Here is a 23,264-nt window from a genome sequence, read left to right on the forward strand (position 1 = left end):
GGAAGAGTTTTAAAAAAAAAAATTCAGTTGTCTCTTCCCCTGTTTTAGGAAGCACTTGAACAGCCAAGAAATAGTGAGAGACAGCTTGAGATAAGGTTTTACTGCAAGGAAGATCAAAGGGTCATTATTTCTACTTTGTTTTATAGCTTAAAAGCTATAGCTTGGCTGGGGTTTCTCAACTGCAAATATGACAGAGTGATGCAATGTTATAAACGAAAAACAAAAAACGAACTGAAAATAAAAATATGAGACTCTTGTCTTTGCTAATAATGTTCTATTCATTATCTGTACTACACATACAATTCATTATATCATACTTTTTTCGCTTCAAGTTTGCTTTAAAGAAAATGTCCAGTCATGATAAAAAAAAAAAAAAAAGAGATCTACTTACCAGGGGCTTCCTCCAGCCCCTGGCAGCCTCTGGACAACATGGACTTTGACAGCGGCGCTCCTGTGGGTGCAGTAGAAAATGACCTGGTGAGGACGGCCTCTGCACCGGAAGGGACTGGGAGCCAGCGGCTGAGAGCGGAGCTGTGGCGTGGGACATAGTGGCTGCCAGAGACTGGAGGAAGCCTCGGGTGAGTAGATCCTTTTTTTTTTTTTTTTTTATCATGCCTGGACATTCCCTTTAAAGTGAATCAGAGACGAAAGCACCCTCATGTATTTTGCCATATATATCAGTGGGAACATTAGAGAAAACACCTATACCCTGCTGTCTGTTTCATTTTTAACTGTTCAGCTTCCTTCTAATCAGCCCAGATAAAATCCCCCACTCAACATTCAATCTGGCTTTGCTATAATGACTCAGCTATAATGATTCCTGAGCAGAGCCACAAGGGGGCAGGCTTGGATTTTATCAGGGCTGATAAGAATCAAGCTGAACAGTTAAAAATGAAACAGAAAGCAGAGTAAGTGCTTCGTCTCTGGTTCACTTTTAAAGCGGAACTGATAAAATAAAAAAGTTTTTCACTTACCTGGGGCTTCTGCCAGCCCCTTGCAGCCTTCCTGCAGGACGCTATAGCAGGCGGGAACGCGAATAAAGCTATGCGTGGCCCAAGGCGCGCAGGCGCGGTTGCCATTGACTTACAAGTCGACGGTAACGAAACTAGCTGGCGGCGGGAGAACGGAGGATCGTGAAGGACCAGTGCGGAACAGGAAGACCTAATTTTAAGACCTTTATTACTCTTGAATCCCCTCTTCAGGAAAATAACTTTGCTGCCTTTAAAATGTAACTGAATGTGCATAATTTATTTGGCCTATTCCTTGTTAATCCGTGACCAAAAGTATAACAGCAGTTTGCTTCTGTAGACAGACAACAGCAGAACTTCCATCATTTGCCCGGAAGACGATTATGACCATGGAGATTACATGACTGAGGTAATATCATTTATTTTTCCCTATTCCTGGTTTAAATTTGGTCATTTTAGGGATTAGAAATATTGCCCGTTGTATTCTCTATTTTTATCTGCTTTGCTGTTTGGATGACACTTGTTTTAAATGTCATTAAACACCCCTACAGGAATTGTTTCTCTCCTAAAGGTCGCTGACTGCTAGTTAGGGTGATTCCAGCTAGCAGTACTACGCATAGGAGGTCTTATGTTTGTGACCACCCCTGGAATACGTCAGTTAGGTTACTGAAAAAGGGCCAGAAAAACAGTGAGATCGTTAAATAACAAAGATAAAAGGATACTGTTACTGTAGCATATGAGGGCTGCCATTGCCATATGTAATTTTTAATGTGGAAATATCTGGTCTATCATTCTGTTGGTGCTGAGTCACTGATTTGGAGGAAGCTTACAGCAGGGGACACCTGAATGGTCTGCAGTCCCATCATGCATTCTTGTCCAGGTCAGTGACGGTTGGGCTTGAGTTATGCATTGTAGCACATTCATTTTTAGAATGTATATTTTAAAACAGAATAAACTTGCTTTGCTCAGAAATACTTTTTATAGACAACTAGCTGATTGCCCGGCGTTGCCCATGTATGTATTTGGCTGGTGTTGGCTCCGCCTACTTTTTCTAACCCTAACACACAATTACTCACTGACCAAGTTTGTGAGCTTTGCGGTCTTTGGTATCAATAATCTGCATTGAAATTAAACAAATCTGATTGGCTGTGTGTGGCTCCACCCCCTTTTCTGAATTTGAACCCCAGTCACCCAATAACCAACTGTACCAGGTTTGAGGCCTGTGCCATTAACAGTTCAATAATGGTAGCAATTAAATAATCCCCTTGAAAAGCAACAGTGGAAGTTTGATTCACTTTTGTAGGCTCCACCCACTTTTCTGAATATTAATCCCAGTCACCCAGTGACCAACTGTGCAAAGTTTAAAAACCCTGCTATTAACAGAATGGCTACAGTTTACATTTTCCCAGTGAAATTTGTATTTGTCTGCACCCACTGATGACCCGACATTGCCCGGGTATGTATTTGACTGGTGTTGGCTCCGCCCACTTTCTAACCCTAACACACAAACACTCAATGACCAAGTTTGTGAGCTTTGGGGTCCTTAGCATCAATAATTTGTATATTCCCATAGAAATTAAACAAATCAGATAGGCTGTTTGTGGCTCCACCCCTCTCCAGCATTTGAACCCCAGTCACCCAATGACCAACTGTAGCAGGTTTGAGGCATCTGCTATTAACAGTGTAAAAATGGCAGCAATTTAAATATTCCACTTGAAAATCAACAGGTGAATTTTGATTGGCCATTATAGGCTCCCCCCACTTCCCTGAATATTAATCTCAGTCACTCACTGACCATCTGGACAAAGATTGGGAACCCTGAAATATACAGTGTAAGAAGGGCTGCAGTTTACACTTTCCCAGTGAAATTTGTTTTTGGCTCTGCCCACTTTTTGTAACCTGGACACAAAGTCACTAATCAATGCCCAAGTTTGTGAGTTTTGGGGTCCTTGGCATCAATAATTTGTATTTTCCCATGAAATGAAACAAATCTGATTCACGGTTTGTGGCTCTGTCCCCTTTTCTGAATTTGAACCTCAGTGACCCAATGACCAACTGTACCAGGTTTGAGGCTTGTGCCATTAACAGTGCAAGAATGGCAGCAATTTTAATATTCTCCTTGAAAAGTGACATGTGATTTTTGATTGGCATTTTTAGGCTCCACCCACTTTCTGAATATTAATTCCAGTCACCCAGTAACCAGCTATGCTAAGTTTGAGAACCCTGCCATTAACAGTGAAGAAGGGCTGCAGTAAAGTTTACAATTTCCCATAAAAAAATCTGTTTTTAACTCCACCCACTTTTTGAAACCTTGACAGACAGTCACTCAATGACCAAGTTTGTGAGCTTTTGGGTTCCTGGCATCAAAATTGTGTGACTGGAAGCAGTTTATCCAGCAAAGAAATCTGGCTGTTTTTGGCTCCGCCCCTTTACTGAATTTGAACCCCCAAACACTTAACGACTGTAACAGGTTTGAGGCCTCTGCTATTAACAGTGTGAGAATGGCTGCAGTTTCAATATTCCCCTTGAAAATCAATAGGTGAATTTTTATTGGCTCTTGTAGGCGCCACCTACTTTTCCGAATATTAATCCTAGTCACCCAGTCACCAACTGTGTGAAGTTTGAGAACCCTGCCATTAACAGTGTAAGAAAAGCTGCAGTTTACATTTCCCCATGTAAAAAGTTAGTTGTTTTTGGCCCCGCCCACTATTTCTAATCTTGACATGCAGTCACTTAATGACCAAGTTTATGAGCTTTGGGGTTTTTGGCATCAATAAGTTGCATTTTACCATTGAAATTAAACAAAATCCGATTGGCTGTTTTTGGCCCGCTCCCTTCAGAATTTAAACCCCAGTCTCCCAGTGACTGACTGTAGCAGATGTTAGGCCTCTGCCATTAAGAGTGCATGAATGGCAGCAATGTAAATATTCCCCTTGAAAATCAATAAGTACATTTTGATTGGCTGTTGTAGGCTCCACCCACATTTCTGAATATTCATCCCAGTCACCCAGTGGCCAATTGTGTAAAGTTTGGGAACCCTGCAATGTAAAAAACCCTGCAATGTAAAAAAGGTGAATTTTGATTGGCTGCTGTAGGCTCCACCCACTTTTCTGAATATTAGTCCCAGTCACCCAGTGGCCAACTGTGTCACGTTTGAGAACCCTGCCAATAACAGAATGGCTGAAATCAATCTAACAAATCTGATTGGCTGTTTGTGGCTCCACCCCTTTAGTGATTTTGGACCCCAGTCACCCAATGACTGACTGTATCAGGTTTGAGGCCTCTGCCACTAACAGTGTAAGAATGGTAGCAATGTGAATATTCCCCTTGAAAATCAATAAGTACATTTTGATTGGCTGTTGTAGGCTCCACCCACATTTCTGAATATTCATCCCAGTCACCCAGTGGCCAATTGTGTAAAGTTTGGGAACCCTGCAATGTAAAAAATGAAGTTGTTGGCACCGCCCACTTTTTCTAACCTTGACATACAGTCACTCAATTATCAAGTTTATCAGCTTTGGGGTCCTTGGTATCAATACTTTGTATATTCCCATTGAAAAATAAACAAATCTGGCTGTTTGTGGCTCCGCCCCCTTCCTGAATTTGAACCCTATTCACCCAGTGACCAACTGTACCAGGTTTGAGGCATCTGCTTTTACCAGTATAAGAGAATGGTAGCAGATGAAATATTCCCTTTGAAAATCAACAGGTGAATTTTTATTGGCTGTTGTAGGTTCCACCCACCTTCCAAAATCTTAATCTGTCACCCAATGACCAACTGTGCAAAGTTTGAGAACCCTGCCATTGACGGTGTAAAAATGGCTGCAGTTTATATTTTCCCAGTAAAAGTTGTTTTGGCTCCGCCCACTTTTTGTAACCTTGACACACAGTAGCTCAATGACCAAGTTTGTGAGCTGTCAGGTTCCTGGCATCAAAAATGTGTGAATGGAAGCAGTTTATCCACCAAGGAAATCTGATTGGCTGTATGTGGCCCCGCCCCTTTAGTGAATTTGGAACCCAGTCACCCAATGACCGACTGTAGCAAGTTTGAAGCCGCTGCCATTAAAAGTGTAAGAATAGCAGCAGTTTAAATATTCCTCTTGAAAATCAATATGTGAATTTTGATTGGCTGTTGTAGGCTCCACCCATTTTCTTGAATCTTAATCGCATCCACCCAGTGACCAAGTGTGGCATGTTTGAGAACCCTGCGATTAACAGTCTAAGAATGGCTGCAGTTTACATTTTCCCATTTAAAATGAACGGCTGAAATTTGATTGGCTGTTTTATGCTCCGCCCACTTTTCCTAGATTTGTAACCTCGGTCACCAAGTGACCATCTGTGCGAAGTGTGGGGACTCTGGCTTGATTACTGTGAGAATGGCAGCCTTTTACATTTTTTCCATTGACTTAAATGGGTGAAAACTGATTTGCTGTTTGTAGCTCCGCCCACATGTGCAGGGGGGCCGCAAGACCCCCAGAACATATCATCCCAGGTAGTAAGGGATCTGTGTACCAAGTTTCGTTCAAATCGGTCAAGCCGTTTTCGCGTGATCGCGACACACGCACGCACACGCGCACACACACACGCGATTTTATATATATAGGTGTGTATATATAATGATGTTATTTTGCAAGGAACTTCAAGTGAAGTGGAAGCTCACAGCTGCCTGATTTCATTAATCATCTGGCTGTGAACTTTGGCTGGCCTCCTTCTTTTCCACACTTTTGTGTAGTGGAAGTGTGGACACCCCTCATCCATGATGCGTTGGCGCAGAGACCAGAGCACAGTTGCATCTGGTTAATGGGTGGGCCTAATCAGAGACCTTGCTGACTCCCAGTGTAATGGAACAGGTCGCTGTTCATGGTATGTTGGTTTATTACTCATCCAGAAGGAAAAGTCACTAATACAGCTTTACTGTTTAAGACCTTGTTCACACTGGACGGATCAAACACTGATCCGTGTAAAAACTGATCCGTGAAATGGTTCCGTTTTTATTTGGCATCAGTTTTTGATCCGTTCTGTTAGCCCACAGTCAATGTTGCACGTCCGTTGCTCCAGAATTATCACAGCCTCCCTAAACTTGGGGAATGTGCCCAACTGAGCCATTCTACTGGAGGAAAGTGTACGGATCAGTCGTTTGACATTGGAATCGTTTGTTTCGCTACAGTCCACAAAACGGACCATTTTCCCTGCCAATGTGAGCTGGCTAAATTATGTTAGCTAAATCTCTACTGTGGATGTTCTGTTTGCTTTGGCGTTTTCATTATTAGACTCCTTTTTTTTCTTACAGGGTTACGAAAGCTAAAAATCAGTTTAATTTTCCTGGGCTTCCTGCAGACCCCTGGAGTCATCCTGTGCCTGTGCGTCCCTTCAGCGAGCAGCAGCAACCCCTGCAAAGTCTCTGCCAGTTAGCGGCTACTGCGCAAAGTCTCTGCCAGTTAGCAGCTACTGTGTATGTGGCCCTGAGCCACATACACCGTTGGCACTGGTGGGAACGCTATGTGCAGTAGCGTTCTTTGCGCATACGCAGAAAACTCTCGGCTTCTAGAGAGTGGTGAGGAGGCGTGTGGCCAGCCAGCTTTGCAGAGGTTACCGCTGCTGACCGTGGGGACTTGGAAGGATAGCGTAGACACAGAATGACTCTGTGGGCTGCAAGAAGCCCAGGTCTCTTTCTTACACTTTAGAATTCCTTTAAAGCGGAATATAACCCTGCATTTCAACTTTGCTCTAAAACATTATTTACAGTATATTATATGCAACCAGCATTTTTTTTTTACTAGACCAGCATTGGAAGGGTTACACAGGTCTTTAAAGTTCCTTTAGATTTCTGCAGACGCATCCGAAGCTGAAATAGATACATTTTGTTTACATAATGTATCTAAGTGTTGAATGTGACTCATCTCTCTAACTGAGAAGGAGCTTGGACGACAGCCAAAGAGTGTGTAACTGTTTATCAATAGAGATACATGTAACTAAATAGAATGTATCTATCTGAACTTCTGCATATCTCTCCAGGACCTTTAAACCTCTGTGTTTAACCCTTCCAATGCTGGTCTAGTAAAAAAAAATGCTTTTTGCATATAGTATGCTGTAAATAATATTTTAGAGCAAAGGTGAAATGCAGGGTTATATTCCGCTTTAAGTCACCACATTTTTAAAGATAGGTGAATGCAGTCTTCAGCAGAAGTACACCTCCCCCTTTCCCCACAGTGTCTTGTTAGTTAATTTAGTAATTTTTCATTTGACTGCTCATGTAGTGATGTTTTTCCATCCTGTTCCTGCAGTTGGATGGTCTGGACCTGGAGAAACTGAAAGCCCGGCCAGCCCATCTGGGGGTGTTCCTGCGATACATCTTCTCCCAAGCTGAAGCTGATCCGAGTCCGCTGGTGAGTCACATCTGATCATTTTTATATTGCACTACTTGTCCTTCAATGGTAGGCTAAGCAAGAGATTGCTTATAGGATGATGGATGCGAAGTAAAAGTTCCTACTCCCCCATGAGGTGTTTTCTTACAGTCTGACTGCAGGTGTTACACAATAGAATATGTAAAGCAAGTTCTTAAAAATAATACCACAAAGTCAAAACTGTATTTAAAAACAAAGAGAACGAAAAGAAAACATATTTAGAAGATTGGTAGGAAAAAACAAGACCCAATAAATCCTCAGGGATGAAAGGAGGAATACTGTTAAAGACGAACCAAATGAGCTTTCTTTGGATTGGATATAGAATAGGAATAACTTTTATAATTATTACTAAGTTATGGTAAAGAGAACCAAATGAGATTGAATTGGATTGGATATAGAAAAGGAATGAATAGCTTGTATAATTATTACTAAGTCACAGTAAGTAATTTATTTTCAACTGCTTAAAGGACCTCTGTCTCGAAAATCTTAACATTTAAAATACATGTAAACCTACACAAATAAGAAGTATGTTTCTTCCAGAGTAAAATGAGCCATACATTACTTTTCTCCCATGTTGCTGTCACTTACAGTACATAGTAGAAATCTGATATTACCAACAGATTTTGGACTAGCCCATCTTCTCGTGGGGGGTTCTCAGAGTTTTCTTTATTTTTAAAAACACTTAGTGAATGCCAGTTGCTCTGTCTAACTGCCAAAAACGTGTGCAGCGAGTATGGCGGCTGGCCAGCATCTTTGTATATGTTACGGCCAAAACCAGAAATCGGCCAATTCTAGAATTGGCCGGCCGTTTCTAGAACCAATTTGACGTCGGCCAAAGTCCAAAATGCTGGGGATTTCTGACATTGGCCGGCCAGTTCTAGAAACGGCCAAAGTCAGTCGGCCAAAGTCCAAAACGCACAAATCCCAGAGCATCCCAGGTCCTGTCCAGCACCATGAATGGCATTCGGAACTTCCTCTCTGCTCTGAAAGATACAGCATAATAATCCTTTTAAAGAAAAGTATTTCTTAGTTACAGCTGATACACATCCTGCAATAAATCTGCAGTGTGTCTACATCCTGCTTTCTTGGGAGCAAATATATTGTTAACACCCTGTACTTTTAAATTAGCTGCTCTGCTGTGGCAGTCAGATGACACAGGGGAGAGATCAAATCACAGTGGTGATTAGTCACAGATGAGGGGGGATGCATAGCTCGGGGGTGCTTTGCTGGGCGCTATGCATTGCTGGAGGAGGGGCCTTTGCTGAGGGGGGGGGGGGGAGGGGCTTTGCTGGGCACTTTGCATGGCTGGGGGGATTCGCTGGGCGCTTTGCACGGCTGGGGGGATTTGGTGGGTGCTTTGCATGGCTGGGAGGGGGATTTGTGGAGTGCTTTGCATGGCTGGGGGGGGGGGGGGGGGATTGCTGGGCGCTTTTGCATGGCTGGGGGGGATATGCTGGGCGCTTTGCATGGCTGGGGGGCTTTGCTAAGGCACTTTGCATGGCTGGGGTAGTTTTGCTGGGCGCTTTGCATGGCTGGGGGGACTTTTTTGGGTGCTTTGCATGGCTGGGGGGATTTGCTGTGCGCTTTGCATGGCTGGAGGGAGGGGGCAGCCTGCGCCATTTGCAGACCTCAGATCAGGGCGACCAGAGCGGTGGAGAGAACCAGAGCAGCGCGCACGTTACCCGCCCTGACCCATACAATTCACATGCGGAAGTGAGCAATGACGTCACTTCAGCATGGAAGTGTATGCGCCTTGCGGGTCGCGTGTGCGCTGCTCTGCCTCTCTTTGCCTTTCCGGTCCGGGTCGTCCTGAAGTGAGGTCTGTGCGGGGGAGAGGTGAGCGGGACTTGGCTGGCCACGCTTAGCCAAAACGCGTTCTGGCCGGCCAAAGTCTGCAGGGAAAGTTTATTTTGAACATTGGCCGCATCAGCTGGCCACTTCTAGATTTGACCGGCCAGAACCCGAAGTTGCCAGACTTCAAGTTCTGGCCGTTACATATATATCTTCTTCAGGGAATGTCTTTATAAAGAATAAAGGCCATGCTAAAAGATGGCCTAGCCCAAAACCTGTCGTTAATATCAGATTTCTACTACTTGCTGTACGTGACAGCAACATAGGAGAAAAGTAATTATGGCTCATTTTTACTCAGGAAGAAATGTACTTCCTTTTTGCATGTGTTTTACATTTTGAGATTTTCGCGACAGTTCCTCTTTGTTTTAACTTCCCAAAATCCTTTGGTTTAAGTAAATTTATAAGCAATGGTATCACAGATGGAAAATAATAAATACTGTTACTGTATTTATAATAGTGGTAGAAATGTGTGCATCTACTTAAAGGGGAACTGAAGAGAGAGGTATATGGAGTCTGTCATGTTTATTTCCTTTTAGACAATACCAGTTTCCTGGCAGCCCTGCTGATCCTCTGCCTCTAATACTATTAGCCATAGCCCCTGAACAAGCATGCAGCAGATCAGGTGTTTCAGTGGTTCAGACTTATAAGTCTGATCTGACAAGACTAGCTGCATGCTTGTTTCTGGTTTTAATCAGATACTACTGCAGAGAAATAGACCAGCAGGGCTGCCAGGCAACTGGTATTGATTAAAAGGAAATAAACATGACAGACTCTCTCTTCAGTTCCCCTTTAACACATCTGGGCCCATATAAAATTACCGTAACGTTTTCTGCTTAGTTTTCTCCAAGTTGATATTTTCACACCTCATCAATAGAATGCTCTTAAAAACTCCCAGCAATCAAGAAAATCCACAAAATAATTTTTATAGTACTTTTTCTACTATTTTTGGTACTTTTTCAATTATTATATATTATTATTTTAAACTGATGATGAAAAATTATCACCAAGGAGAAAAAGTGAATTGTATATGGGCACTCTGGGGTTTATCTTTTTTTTTTTTTTGTCTGCAGTATCTACAAACTTCAAATGAAAGGGAGTGTGTTGTTTGTAATTGGCTAGCGGCTGTGTAGTGTTGCTGACTGGTGTGTTCTGTGTCCCGGCAGCTCTTCTACCTGTGTGCGGAGGTGTGCCAGCTGCAGAACGTCAGAGATGCCTTTGCTTTGGGAAAAGAAATTTGGAGCACATTCCTGGATAAAAACGCAGTAAGTTATTACTGCAGCCCCACCTCTCATTCACATCTGGAGTGCCCAATTACAGACGATTATAGTGGTGACAATCAGGGATCATGTGATGCGGCAGGGAGTAGCTGAACTAAACTCTCAGGGCCCTTTCACACTGGCGCGGTGCGTCGCAGCGATTTACAGCACTGCTACCGCAGGGCAATGAATGTATATGAGTGCTTTCATTTATGTGCGGTGCTTCGGAAGTGCTAAATTTGATGCCCTTCGATAACTATGCTGCCACACGTATCTGCATCGAAACGTGGCAGGCCCGTAAGCCATGTTATTCTATGGCGACACAGGTATTTTAAAAATGTTGACGATGTTGCGACGCGCATGCGCAGAAGCGTTTTTTTACAATACGTTTCCGTATACCCCGAAACAGGAAATGGCCGCAAGCATGTGTCACTTCCTATTTGGCTGGATGCCAGAAGAGGAATACCGCATAGTAACGCGGTTTTCCTCAAAGACTGTTTTTTGGCGTGTGCGTCCACCGCACCGCTGACGCCAGTATGCATTGTTAAGCCAGCCTGAATATTTAGTCATTTAAATTTAAAAAAGCATTAATTTCAACAGTGTGTTTTGTTTAGATTAAATTCTGGTCTGACCTAATGGTCAGATCAGTCACATTGTCTTGCGTGTAGTGGTCCATCAATACATGACCACCTTTACAATGAAATCCTCAATTTCTTACCTTCTGCATTAGTCATGCTGCTCCTCTGGCTACAATACATTCTGGCTAAGTTCACAGTGGGACGTTAAAGTCGCGCGTTAAAACAGCATTTAACGCAGAATAACTCACTGCAATGAAAAATCAATGCCCTGTTCACAGTGCACACGTTGCGTTGGTGCCTAACTCTGCACGTTAAGTAAAAGTACTGCAAGCAGTGCGTTATACACGTTATTAGCTGCGTTGGACTGTTTGCACATGCTCAGTAATGACTTGGAAGTATACTTTTCATTGCCTGTATTTTTTACTGTATCTGCTGTATGCGACGGTAACGCTGCGTTGCCACTTTTTGGGCGCGTTGCGTTGTAAGCTTGCGGTGCGACTTTAACGTGGCATCAAAACGCAACGTCCCACTGTGAATCTAGCCTCAATATAACACAACTGGAATAGTCAGAGGAAACTCAGGACTCTGCATAACTTTTCTGTGGAAATGTTAAGTGCACAGTATTTTAAAACCTTTTCCTTTCCTTGTAAACTAGCTGAGATCCAATAACCTGTTATAGTAAGATAGTTTGTTTCCTTTTTTATACTGATTTTTAGATGCATAAATGGCATTAATGGCCTCAATTCACTAAACTTATCTCCTGTCTTTAATAACTCTTCTAGAGTTGTTACCATGGTGATAAGGCATGTAGTATTCAGGAAACATTTTACCTCAGGCAAACCTAAAGTTAACTCTTCTGTCTTTAAGTTAACTCTTCAATCCTTAAAATAACTCCAGAGTTAAAGACAGGCTGTTTATTAACTGCATGTGAAAATAACTACAGAGGAGGTAAAATAACTACAGAGGAGGTAAAATAACTACAGAGGAGGTAACTTAACTACAGAGGAGGTAACTTAACTACAGAGGAGGTAACTTAAGGAATGAAGAGATAAGATAACTCTCTTATGTGGAGGTAAGTTTTCTCTTGCCTTATTATCTCCAGCATGATCTTAGTGAATTGAGGCCTTTGTGTTTCCTCTTTCCCCTTCCTGATCTGATGTCATGTTGCCAGAGCAAGTCACAGGAGTGCATCACTTAAATCTACTCTACATTACCTTTTATCTAAACAGTTCTTCTTCGTCATCTGACATGCATGATAAACACTAAATCTGTTTATATAATCACCTTTGTAAACTGAAAAAAAAAAAAAAACAGTGGAGAGGGGTAGGAGGGTATAATTAGGGGATAAATAGAGCTATTACCAGAAGTGTGACTGAATATTGCTCTGAATAAAGAGAAACATAAACGAAGGAATAAACGCCATCCCAATCCTCCCCGTTTCCCACAAGAAATCTTTACCATTTCTCAAATCGATCATCAAGGGGCTCTGTGTGGCTGATGTTGTGGTGAAACCCCTCCCACAATGTGATGTCATGACCAAGGTCCTGATAGTTTAGTGCCTGTGAACCTTGTTGCATTGTATGCAATAACTGCTTTTTCCAACTGCCAAGCAAGCAATATCTCCCTCTGTGCAAAGAACCCTCAGTAAGGGCTCGTTTCCACTATCGCGAATCTGCATGCGTCCAATGCATGCAGATTCGCACATGTAATGCAAGTGGATGGGCCTGTTTCCACTGTAGCGTTGTTGAGGTGCGTTTTTTTCAGCGGTAAAAAAACGCACAAAAGAGCCAACGAATTTGCCTGCGAGTGGAATGCATGCGAATCGCCGCTAATGTATTTAATAGGAAATTCGCATGCGGCTATGGTATGCGAATTTTCATGCGAATTCGCATGCGAATTCGCATAGGTACCAATGTAATTCAAACAGGCAGTGACATGGTTAATTTCGCATATATCCTCACCTATGCGAATTCGCATGCGAATTCGCGGCAAAAAACGCGCAAAAATTCGCATCCGCATGCTAATTCATGGAATTTCAACAGCGGTGGAATCCAGGCGATTCTGCACCGCAATAGTGGAAACGAGCCCTTACAAACATTCCATACAGATCACCTGGCAGAACTAAAGATGTCACCACCAGTGAACACTGGCTGAATAATCTATAAATCAATATTGTAAACAATAAGCAGTTTTATTCATTGTTATTTTCAGTACAGTTCATCTTTAAACCGTATTGGTTGGAGAAGGGTTAATGCAACAGCAGGAAAAAGTGAAAAAATGTTCATGTATTTTAAAAAGTATTCAGCATTACATGATTTTCTGTAGGAGTTTGGCTATGACAACACTTCATACTTCTGTCATGATTAATCCTGTGTATAGATTGCACATTTTAATTAAAAGAATTTGGCTTCTTTCAGCCCCTGAGGGTAAAAATTTCTGAACAGCTGCTGAATGACATCGGTAAGTAAAACCTATATATTTATATCTCCATATACCTTTTTCTCCCCCTTTTTGATGTTTGGCATTCCTGGTGGCTGCTAGATAGGAGAAAAGCGTGGACTGCTGATATTGGCTTCCTATAGTTTTTAATGTAGTTACTGTCATGGCCATCAGTCTGAACTAAAACTTCAGTTTAAAAGTTGAATGCATATTTTTTAAACAATTTACACCAAATAAAAATGATCCTAAACTAGGGTTTTACACTTACTTTTCTCTTAAAACCTAATTGAATACAAATGCTCTAATGCACCTAACTATTTAATAAAGTTAATGCTGCACCTGCAACGCGTATAAAGATGCATGTTGCCGTCCGTGATAACGTCCTGCACCAGCGGGAACGTGTGGAATGGTACACGTGGTGGCCCGCTGACTCAGTCGGCAAAAATGAAATTAGCTGGCAGCGGGGGACCAGAGGAGCCATGAGTGACTGCGAGGGAATGGGATGGCTGCAGGGGGCTGGTAGAAACCCTAGGTAAGTGAAACTCAGGGTTTTTTTGTTTTGTTTTTTTTTAGTTTAGGTTCCCTTTAAAGCAAACCTGAAGTGAAAATAAACTGATGAGATGAATAATTGTATCTAAACTCCAAGTCCTAAATAGTCCTCTCCTGGAATTCCATAGGCTTATTTTGATTTTAAATCTAAAAAAAATCTCATGTTTTTTTTTTTTATAGACAAATCTTGACCTGGACTTTTTTTTTCTGTTCTCTGCATTCAGAAATGTTTCACAGCCACACATGCACATTACCATACCAATGCTCACTTTGCCTATGCACCGCAGGTTATGGTAATTGCTTAATGTGTGGTTCTCTGCTGGCGGTAGTATCTGTAATATTGAGGTGCTCTGCCGGCAAATGGCAGTATTACCATAGGTTCATACATAAGGCCTCATGTTGCTTATCAGCTTTAAAGCTGTGTGAATCAAAAGGACTGGCTGAATAGCATCGATACTTTAGCCAGAAATTCCAATACATAGAGAACATCCATATATATATTTTTGACAGTTAGGCTAGGCATATGAGAATGGCTGGAAGTCATTTACGATCAGTATTGCCTGATCACTATTCTCATTGGGAAGTACTGATCAATATACCACACTGCACAAGAAACCTTGATCACATTTCTGGCAGAAACCTGACTTGGGATGTGTCTAAACTGCTGCTGTGTGATGCAGAACAAACTGTGTACATTCGTATTGGGCGCATATTATTTTGGCACAGGGTGTGCCAGATGACGGCTCACCCTGCTGCTGCACAAATTCGTGGTGGCACTAATCACTATAGGGAGAAGTAATTCAGGGTTTGGCAATTGCCGGATTCCCACATTACCTGTACGTGGGGCGCGGACAATAGCACTGCTACTATAGCCACGCCAAAATCAGGCTGTGCACTGACAAGTCCTGCCTGGGAACAAACCACTGCTCTGCTACTGACCCCACCAATAAATTATATTTTGCCACTAGTCCCAATTGCTATCCTGTTTTTCTCCCTTGATTATTTTAATGGGTAGGAAAAGTTCCTAGAGAGATTGATTTAATTATAATGATTGAATCTCTGTGTTATTAATCGGAAGTACTGCTACACGTATGCCCAGCCTAGGACATTAAGTTCTAGGGTCTCTGTCATAGTCATAGAATAAAAAGGCTAAACAATTGCTGCAGATGTCCTGTTAGGGATTTTTTTTAAATGTTTGTTCCCAATGCTTGTGTTGCCTAGACTCCCATTTACTGTACTGTGAGGATGTTCGTGGTGTCTTGTCTGAAGCCCAAGAAGCCATGATACCAGAAATACAGGAGCAGATCCAAGATTACAGGTATTTGGATATTACCAACCTAGTTACTGTACACTGTGAGCATGTCCGCAAATGAAGAGGTATCCTTACTAACCACTCTTCCCTGGTTTTCTATCACATTTGATCCTGGGCTTATATTTTATGACCATTGCATTAAACTGTGGAGAATAAACCATTTGTCTTAAAAAGATTACGATCTCTACTCTACCTCCATACTAAATTCTCCATAATAGTTACTTAACCATAATCCAAAGAAACAGGCAAAAATCGGGGATTGTACAATTGTAATACCTGCAAAATTATACCATATCCCAATAAACATAACAACTAGGTAAGATGTATGGTAGCATGGGCAGCAAGCTGAGTCTCTAAATCCCTCTGTTCCAGCTGATGCAGGTACAATACCAGGAATAAAGTTAAAGAGAAAGTTGAACGTCATCCCAATCAGTAACTGATACCCCCTTTCCCATGAGAAATCTTTACCTTTTCACAAACGGATCATCAAATATCATTTATGGCTGATATTGTGGTGAAACCCCTCCCACAGCGTGATGTCAGGACCATGGTTCTGACATCACACTGTGGGAGCCTTGTTGCATTGTGGAAAATAACAGCTGTTTTCAACTGCCAAAAAAGCAAGCAGCATCTCCTTCCACTGACATCACCTGCCAGCATTAAATATGATGCCATGTGATAAATGTCAGAATGTAAATCAGAGAGAGGAAAGATTTTACAAAGGGCAAACACTGACTAAATCATTTATTACTACTGTAATTATTGTAAAAATGAGGCACTTTTTTATTACAGTATTTTCACTGCCGTTCCTCTTTAAGCCTTGCAATCTATTTCTTAGACAACAACCAGTAAGAAACATTGCCACTAATTTCCTGAGAGATGCACCACTTTATGCTGGGGGGGGGGAGGGGGGGGGTGACTAAAATATGAGCGATTAGTACATTAGAAAACCAGCATAGGCTAGAACAGGCATGGGCAAACTTGGCCCTCCAGCTGTTAAGGAACTACAAGTCCCACAATGCATTTGCCTTTGAGTCATGACTGTGGCTGCAAGACTCCTGCAATGCATTGTGGGACTTGCTGGAGGGCCAAGTTTGCCCATGCCTGCACTAGAAGATGGCCTGGAAGCTCTTAAAGGAGAACTGTAGTGAGAGGTATATGGAGGCTGCCATATTTATTTCCTTTTAAGCAATACCAGTTGCCTGGCTATTCAGCTAATCCTCTGCCTCTAATACTTTCAGCCATAGGCCCTGAACAAGCATGCAGCAGATCAGGTGTTTCTGACAAATTTAGACAGATATGACAATATTAGCTGCATGCTGGTTTCTGGTGTGATTCAGACACTTCTTTAGGCAAATAGACCATCAGGGCTGCCAGGCAACTGGTATTGCTTAAAAGGAAATAAATATGGCAGCCTCCATATCCCTCTCACTACAGTTCTCCTTTAAACAATGCAGATTACCTGGCTGTGCTGCTGAGTATCTGTCTCTGATACAATTCGTTATAGAATAAGAATACAGATTAGATGTTTCTGACTGAAGTCTGACTGGATAAGGGTGCATGCTTGTTTCAAGTGTGGGATTCAGACACTACTGCAAGCAACAAGATCAGCAGGATGCCAGGCAACTGCTATTGTTTAAAAGCAATTAAATATTCCTACCATCATTTCCCTCTCAGTTAAGGTGTACTTTAAAGGCACTCCGAGCTCAAAATAAAAATGAAAATGGTACTCACCTTGGGCTTTCTGTAGCCCAGTGTAGGTCGGGAGGTCCTCCGGCGGCGTCCTGGCTCTTCTCCCAAGACCTGTGCAGAAATGGCTGCCCGGCGGCTCCCGGCCAGCAGCCCGGTGACACTGGGCCAAAGTGTCAAGCTCTTTCTTCATCATATGTCACTGCTTTCGTCACACGCCGGCCGCCTCGCGTCATCATGGCGGCCTGCGTGACAGTACGACGCATGCGCGGTATAATCGCGCATGCGCCGTACTGTCACGCCGGCCCTTCGTGATGACGCGAGGCGGCCAGCGTGTGACGAAAGCAGTGACATATGAGGAAGAAAGAGCCCGACACTCCGACCCAGTGTCACCGGGCTGCTGGCAGGGAGCCGCCGGGCAGCCATTTCTGCACAGGTCTTGGGAGAAGAGCCAGGACGCCGCCGGAGGACCTCCCGACCTACACTGGGCTACAGAAAGCTTAAGGTGAGTACCATTTTTATTTTGAGCTCGGAGTCCTTTTAAAACTTTAAATTTAAAAAAGGAAGTGTTAGTGAATTTTCCTCATGAAAGTCCCTTTTGATCAACAAAAAAGTTATTGAATGAAACGGAGAACAAAGTGGAAAGTCTTAGAAATCAGAACATGCAACTTGGCATCGATCAGTCAGAAGCAAGATGGGACATTACTAAATGAGCTTAAAGAATTAGCAGAACAATGCAAAGTATACTATGAAAACCTTTATGGATAGCTCAAATACACAAACAAAAACAGGACTCAATCCATAAAAGGTTTACTAAAGAAAATGGACGCCCTAGACTAGAGTTCCCCAACCCTGTCCTCAAGGCCCACCAACCGTACATGTTTATCAGGAAATGACACACAATCACAGTTGGGGTAATTTTTTTCTGAAAAAGATTTTGAACAGTATCCAATTTCCTTTAGCTTTTATGATAGGGTCTGAATATAGCTTTACCCACTCCATTTACTTCAGTCCTAACCAATTCCATTGTAATCCCATGCAAATCAGTCAAATGTTTTGGGGGTTTTTGGGTGCCCATGGAGAATACACACCTCTCCAGACAATGAATAAATACAGTATGTATTGCTTGAATCTGTGTGTCCTGGCTCTCTCAGCCAGAAATAGACTTGGTAAAATCAGAGTGTATTCATTTGGGAATGCATGGGAGTATGCGGGTCACTAGAATTTTTGCAAACAACTTTACATGTTTATATTCAGAACATGCAGCAGAGCTGATTAACTCCTTCTGTGGATTTATACAAAACATGCACTGTTGGTGGGCCTTGAGGACAGAGTTGGGGAACACTGCCCTAGACTACCCCAGAGGCCATTAATGAACTTGACGTATCTCAGAAGCAGACCTTAAGGTGACTGGGAAAGGACCAAAGCTGGTCCAAGACCAGGGCCAGATGGCCTTTCAGTTCTTAAAATTATTCCATCCGTTATATGGAGCCACGCTTTGCCAAAGCCTTCAATGTGATCACAGTGGGAGACAATCCATCCAAAGAATTGCTAGAGGAGCATATAACAGTACTTTATAAGGAATGGAGAAACCCTTAAAGTGAACCTCCGGACTAAAAATCGACTCAGCAGCACTGAAAAGGCTTTGCGTTTCTTTAACAGTTTCACAGCATCAGAACTTTGTTTCTCTTATACAAGCCTCATTTTTAGCTGCACAGAAGAAAAATGCCCGGGCTTTTTTCCCCTGATGCTGTGCAAAGCATGATGGGATTTCTGATGTTGTTGTTCTCGTTCTGCTGTTTTGGTGCAATTTTTTTTTGACATTTTGAATTTGACATTTGAAGCCTAGCGTGTGCAGCTGGGAGGGGTAATCAGGACACAGGATAGTTGGAACTGTGTCTCCTGCTCCTTGTCACCTCCTTTCAACTAAAAAGATGGCTGCCCCCATGACAAAGATGGCAGCCCCCATGAATCACAAACATTTGCCTGTTCTTTTAAAACAGGGTGGGTAAGAGATTATATTACCTATCTATTCTAATTAACATAACTAATGTAACTTGATGACAGTATGTTTGTTTAGGCTGAAGTTCCCCTTTAAGCTTGCTTGAATTACATACCAGTATCGCTTCTGAATATAAACATGTAAAGTTGTTTGCAAAAATTCTAGTGACCGGCATACTCCCATGCATTCCCAAATGAATACACTCTGATTTTATCAAGTCTGTTGCTGGCTGAGAGAGCCAGAACACACAGGATTCAAGCAATAAATATATATTAATTTGCTGGAGAGGTGTGTATTCTCCATGGGCACCCAAAAAACCCCAAAACATTTGACTGATTTGCATGGGATTACAATGGAATTGGGTAGGACTGAAGTAAATGGAGTGGGTAACAAAGCGATATTCAGACCCTATCATAAAAGCTAAAGGAAATTGGATACTGTTCAAAATCTTTTTCAGTAAAAAATGTAACAAGACAAGGGCACCCTTTCCTCCATTTCTAATAAGTATTTGCTCTAAGCTGGTAGTAAACACAAGGCAGAGCCCAGATTGTCCGGGTCAATATAGGCAAAAATGAATCTGAAGCATCTGCTTTGATGGAAGGTTTATGACTGTTTATTTTGCAATCGCTTGAATTCAACCTAAATATTTTCAAACCGATGAAGTAATTTGAAAAAAAAAATGCAGATTTAATAGCAAATTATAATATATCATTTGCCATAAACATGACCATAATGAAAATAGTTCTGGATCACTACCTGGTCATTTTTTCACACATTTGGGAATACAGATCCTGGGCAAATTGAACTCTGACACACTCTAGAAAAACCCACTCCGGCTAAGTACCTACTGTTAGACTGAACAGCTAAGTACCCACTTAAACTGAATTGCTGCCATCTGCCGAAGGACAAAGTTTCTATGATCTTTACAGTAAAGATCTTAAAGAGGAGCTGTCAGCCATACTATGCCAGATAAAAAAAACGACATATGTAAGTAGATAAATACTAGCCCTACTTGCATAACATTTGTATTGCACGGTCCAAGCATTGATTTCAGTGAACTTTATAAAATAAAAAAAGGTAAATGGAGAGAATTCTGTTCGCTGGCAGGGGCCATGTTTACTCCCTCCAGCTGAAGCCAATGGTGAGGTAATTTCCTCCCTTACTCCCCCCTCCTCCCCACACCAATAGCGAGCATTGATTGTAAATACAGTGAATCCCTAAGGAAATGGTAGCAGGGACAGGGGTCCCCATGGATGCAATGCGTTGGTGGCAGCCGCTGCCCTCATGAATCGGCTGAGATGCCTGTCGGGCTGGAGTGTGTGGAGGGGGCAGACACGCAAAGTCATGGGAGGCAGCCAATGAGAGGAAAAGGAGTGAGAGTGAGAGCCAATCAGGCTGAACTAGCTGTGTCTGTGCAGAAACTCATCCCGCCGCAGCCTGCAGTGCAACTTCTCTTTTGTGGCTGCGTACTAAGGAGCTGGTGACATGAGGATTAATCTCTGCAATAAAAAAAGTAAGATTGATTTGATTTTAAAGTTATGCATTGCCTTTTTAGCATTCCTTTTATATGATCAACAGATAGGCATGAAAAAAAAATCAATTCTCTATTTCTAACAGTTACTCTTTAAGCAATGGAATGTGGACAAACAGCATTTGCCTCAACGACCTGAAGAATCAGATCTTCAGATTTATTTGGGCACATGAGAAACGGGATACGCAAGGTCGGTCTAATGTACCCATGTAATGTAAACACAAGACAAAAGGAAAAAAAGGGGGAAAAAGTTACATGCTTAAAGGGACACTTAAGTCAAACAAAAAAAAATGAGTTTTACTCACTTGGGGCTTCCAATAGCCCCCTGCAGCTGTCCGGTGCCCTCGCCGTCTCCCTCCGATACTCCTGGCCCCGCCGGCAGCCACTTCCTGTTTCGTTGACAGGAGCTGACAGGCTGGGGACGCGAGTGATTCTTCGCGTTCCTGGCCACAATAGCACCATCTATGCTGCTATAGCATATATCATATACCACATAGCAGCATAGAGGGTGCTAATGTGTCTGGGAACGCGAAGAATCACTCGCGTCCCCAGCCTGTCAGCTCCTGTCACCGAAACAGGAAGTGGCTGCCGGTGGGGCCAGGAGGATCGGAGGGAGACGGCGAGGGCACCGGACAGCTGCAGGTGGCTATTGGAAGCCCTAGGTGAGTAAAACTCTTTTTTTTTTGTTTGACTTAAGTATCCCTTTAACTAAGAAAAGGGAAGCTGCTAGATTCTCCAGAAGTTTCCCACATCTCTTCGACCCCACTGTCGCAGGCTTGCAGTGAAATTGTTTGTTAGGCTGGAAGAGAAGGTACTTATTTGGTCTGTCGGCTCAAAAGCAAGAATGTAACTTATGGTTGATGTTTTGTATTTTGGTATTAGTCCGGTGCAGCTGTGGAATATGCCGAATTTCTTTCACTGCTTCATTACAAAAGCACATCAGGAGTGAGAAGATCACATTGTGTCCTTTAATTTGCAATATCTTTAGCAGATGGAAAAGTTTCTGCATTATTTTTACTTGTACTGCTGTTTTTTCTCCCCCTTTTAAGCTGACTTTATCTTCATGTCTTACAGATCAAAGAGAACGATGGGCTTGGGGAGCCTGTATGGAGAGAATGATTTGCTGGACCTGGACACTGACCCGCAGAGAGAGCACGATGTAGCCGTCAAGCAGATAGAGCACCTTAGGGAGATCCTGTGAGTCTCTGTTTTATAGTTTGTTTTTTTATAAGAGACACTAGTAGACTTAAGCCCGTTTAAAAACGAGTTCTAGGTCTGTTTTTCACCACCGCATGTCAGTACGCATGTGTGCACACACCCGGCGCATGCACCTGTCTGCCGACACACACGCGCACAGCGGTGGACAGGTGCGGCAGGTGCGCTCGCGCGGAGGCGGACAGGTGCATGCACCAGGTGTGTGCGTGCGCATGCGCACTGACATGCGGCAGTCAGAGACAGACCTACCTACCCGGCTAACTGGTCCCATCTTCCTTTCCCAATGGCTGTCCTGTGCTGTGCACATGCATAGTAGCGAAAAGCACGGACCCAAGGACACAGGGACAGGAGTAGACGGGGACAGTTAGGTTTTATTAGGTAGGACTAGTAGACCAAAGCCCATTTAAAAACGGGCTCTAGGTCTTTTTCTTTTTTTTTTGCCGCCGCCAGTGCGCACGCCCCCCCGCACCCGCCGCGCGCCCGCCCGCCTTGCTCCCTGGTCCCATCCAGCTGTCCGTGAACTTTACTATGCACATGTGCAGTAGGCAAATAACGGGCACAGGGACAAACGCTGGATGCAGCGACACAGGGGTTTTATAGTGTTTTATTAGTGTTTTCAATAATTTCACCTTATTTGACATGATTGACTTGGCTTCATGATCTTCAGAAACCTGCTGGATTTCATGTATTCTTGAATAGCTCACTGGCTCCAGCATGCTGATCACCTGACTTCTAACTGTTAAATAGTAACTAGCACAAACTGTTATCTTCGTGTTTACTATTTACCTACAACAGTATTTTTACTTTAGCTAACATCTGAAAATATGCCTGAAGAAGGGGACTAGATCCCAGAAAGCTTGCATAATTTAACTTTATTAGTTAGCCGTTAAAAGGTATTACTTTTACAAGACTTTGTTTTTCTACCTACACTAATATCCCCTAAATTGTACATGTGCAGGAAATGCACTTGAAGTTGAGCGGAGGTTACACAAACTACATACTGCATGGAACGTAAATAGAATAAAACACATACAAACATATGCTTCATAATGTACATTACTGACTGACTTAGCCAGTGCTTATCAGCCAGGCAATGCTTATTAAATGAGCAAGCTATAGGTTTTTTCACAATTAAAGTGATGCTTTTTACGCACGGTTCGAGTTTGCACAAGTTCAGTTAAACTTTACATGTGCACACGTAAATTTAACATTGCACAGTGAATCCAGCCCTTAGTTTCTTTTAGATGTACATATTATGCCGGCGCTGCATGAGTTGGTGGTCGGGTGGTCCTGCTAGTAAAAATATTGGTAATTTGCATTACCGATATTTAACTCTGCACTTATTTGGCACCCATTCTTACTTGAACCCTCCCCTTCTAATACTTAAAACTAACCTCTCCCCACCCACTTAACGCCTAACATTAAACAGGTTTCCTGTGGGTGGGGTATTTAGGTGTCACTGATGTAGGG

At 42.7% G+C, this 23,264-nt stretch overlaps 1 protein-coding gene across 5 annotated transcripts in view; it reads left to right on the forward strand.

The window, feature by feature from the left end:
- The window catches only part of ARHGEF11 (Rho guanine nucleotide exchange factor 11), a 259,221-nt gene that overhangs the window by 149,104 nt on the left and 86,853 nt on the right, over positions 1-23,264 (forward strand). For all 5 annotated transcript variants that reach the window (XM_068253474.1, XM_068253470.1, XM_068253472.1 and 2 more), the window contains 6 exons: positions 1,309-1,377; positions 7,253-7,354; positions 10,387-10,485; positions 13,475-13,517; positions 15,267-15,363; positions 21,654-21,776. In XM_068253474.1, coding sequence (XP_068109575.1) covers positions 1,309-1,377; positions 7,253-7,354; positions 10,387-10,485; positions 13,475-13,517; positions 15,267-15,363; positions 21,654-21,776 — 533 coding nt within the window. The remainder of the gene's footprint in view (positions 1-1,308; positions 1,378-7,252; positions 7,355-10,386; positions 10,486-13,474; positions 13,518-15,266; positions 15,364-21,653; positions 21,777-23,264) is intronic.

This window comes from Hyperolius riggenbachi, chromosome 9, assembly GCF_040937935.1.
Source record: "Hyperolius riggenbachi isolate aHypRig1 chromosome 9, aHypRig1.pri, whole genome shotgun sequence".
In the NCBI taxonomy this organism is placed as follows: domain Eukaryota; kingdom Metazoa; phylum Chordata; class Amphibia; order Anura; family Hyperoliidae; genus Hyperolius; species Hyperolius riggenbachi.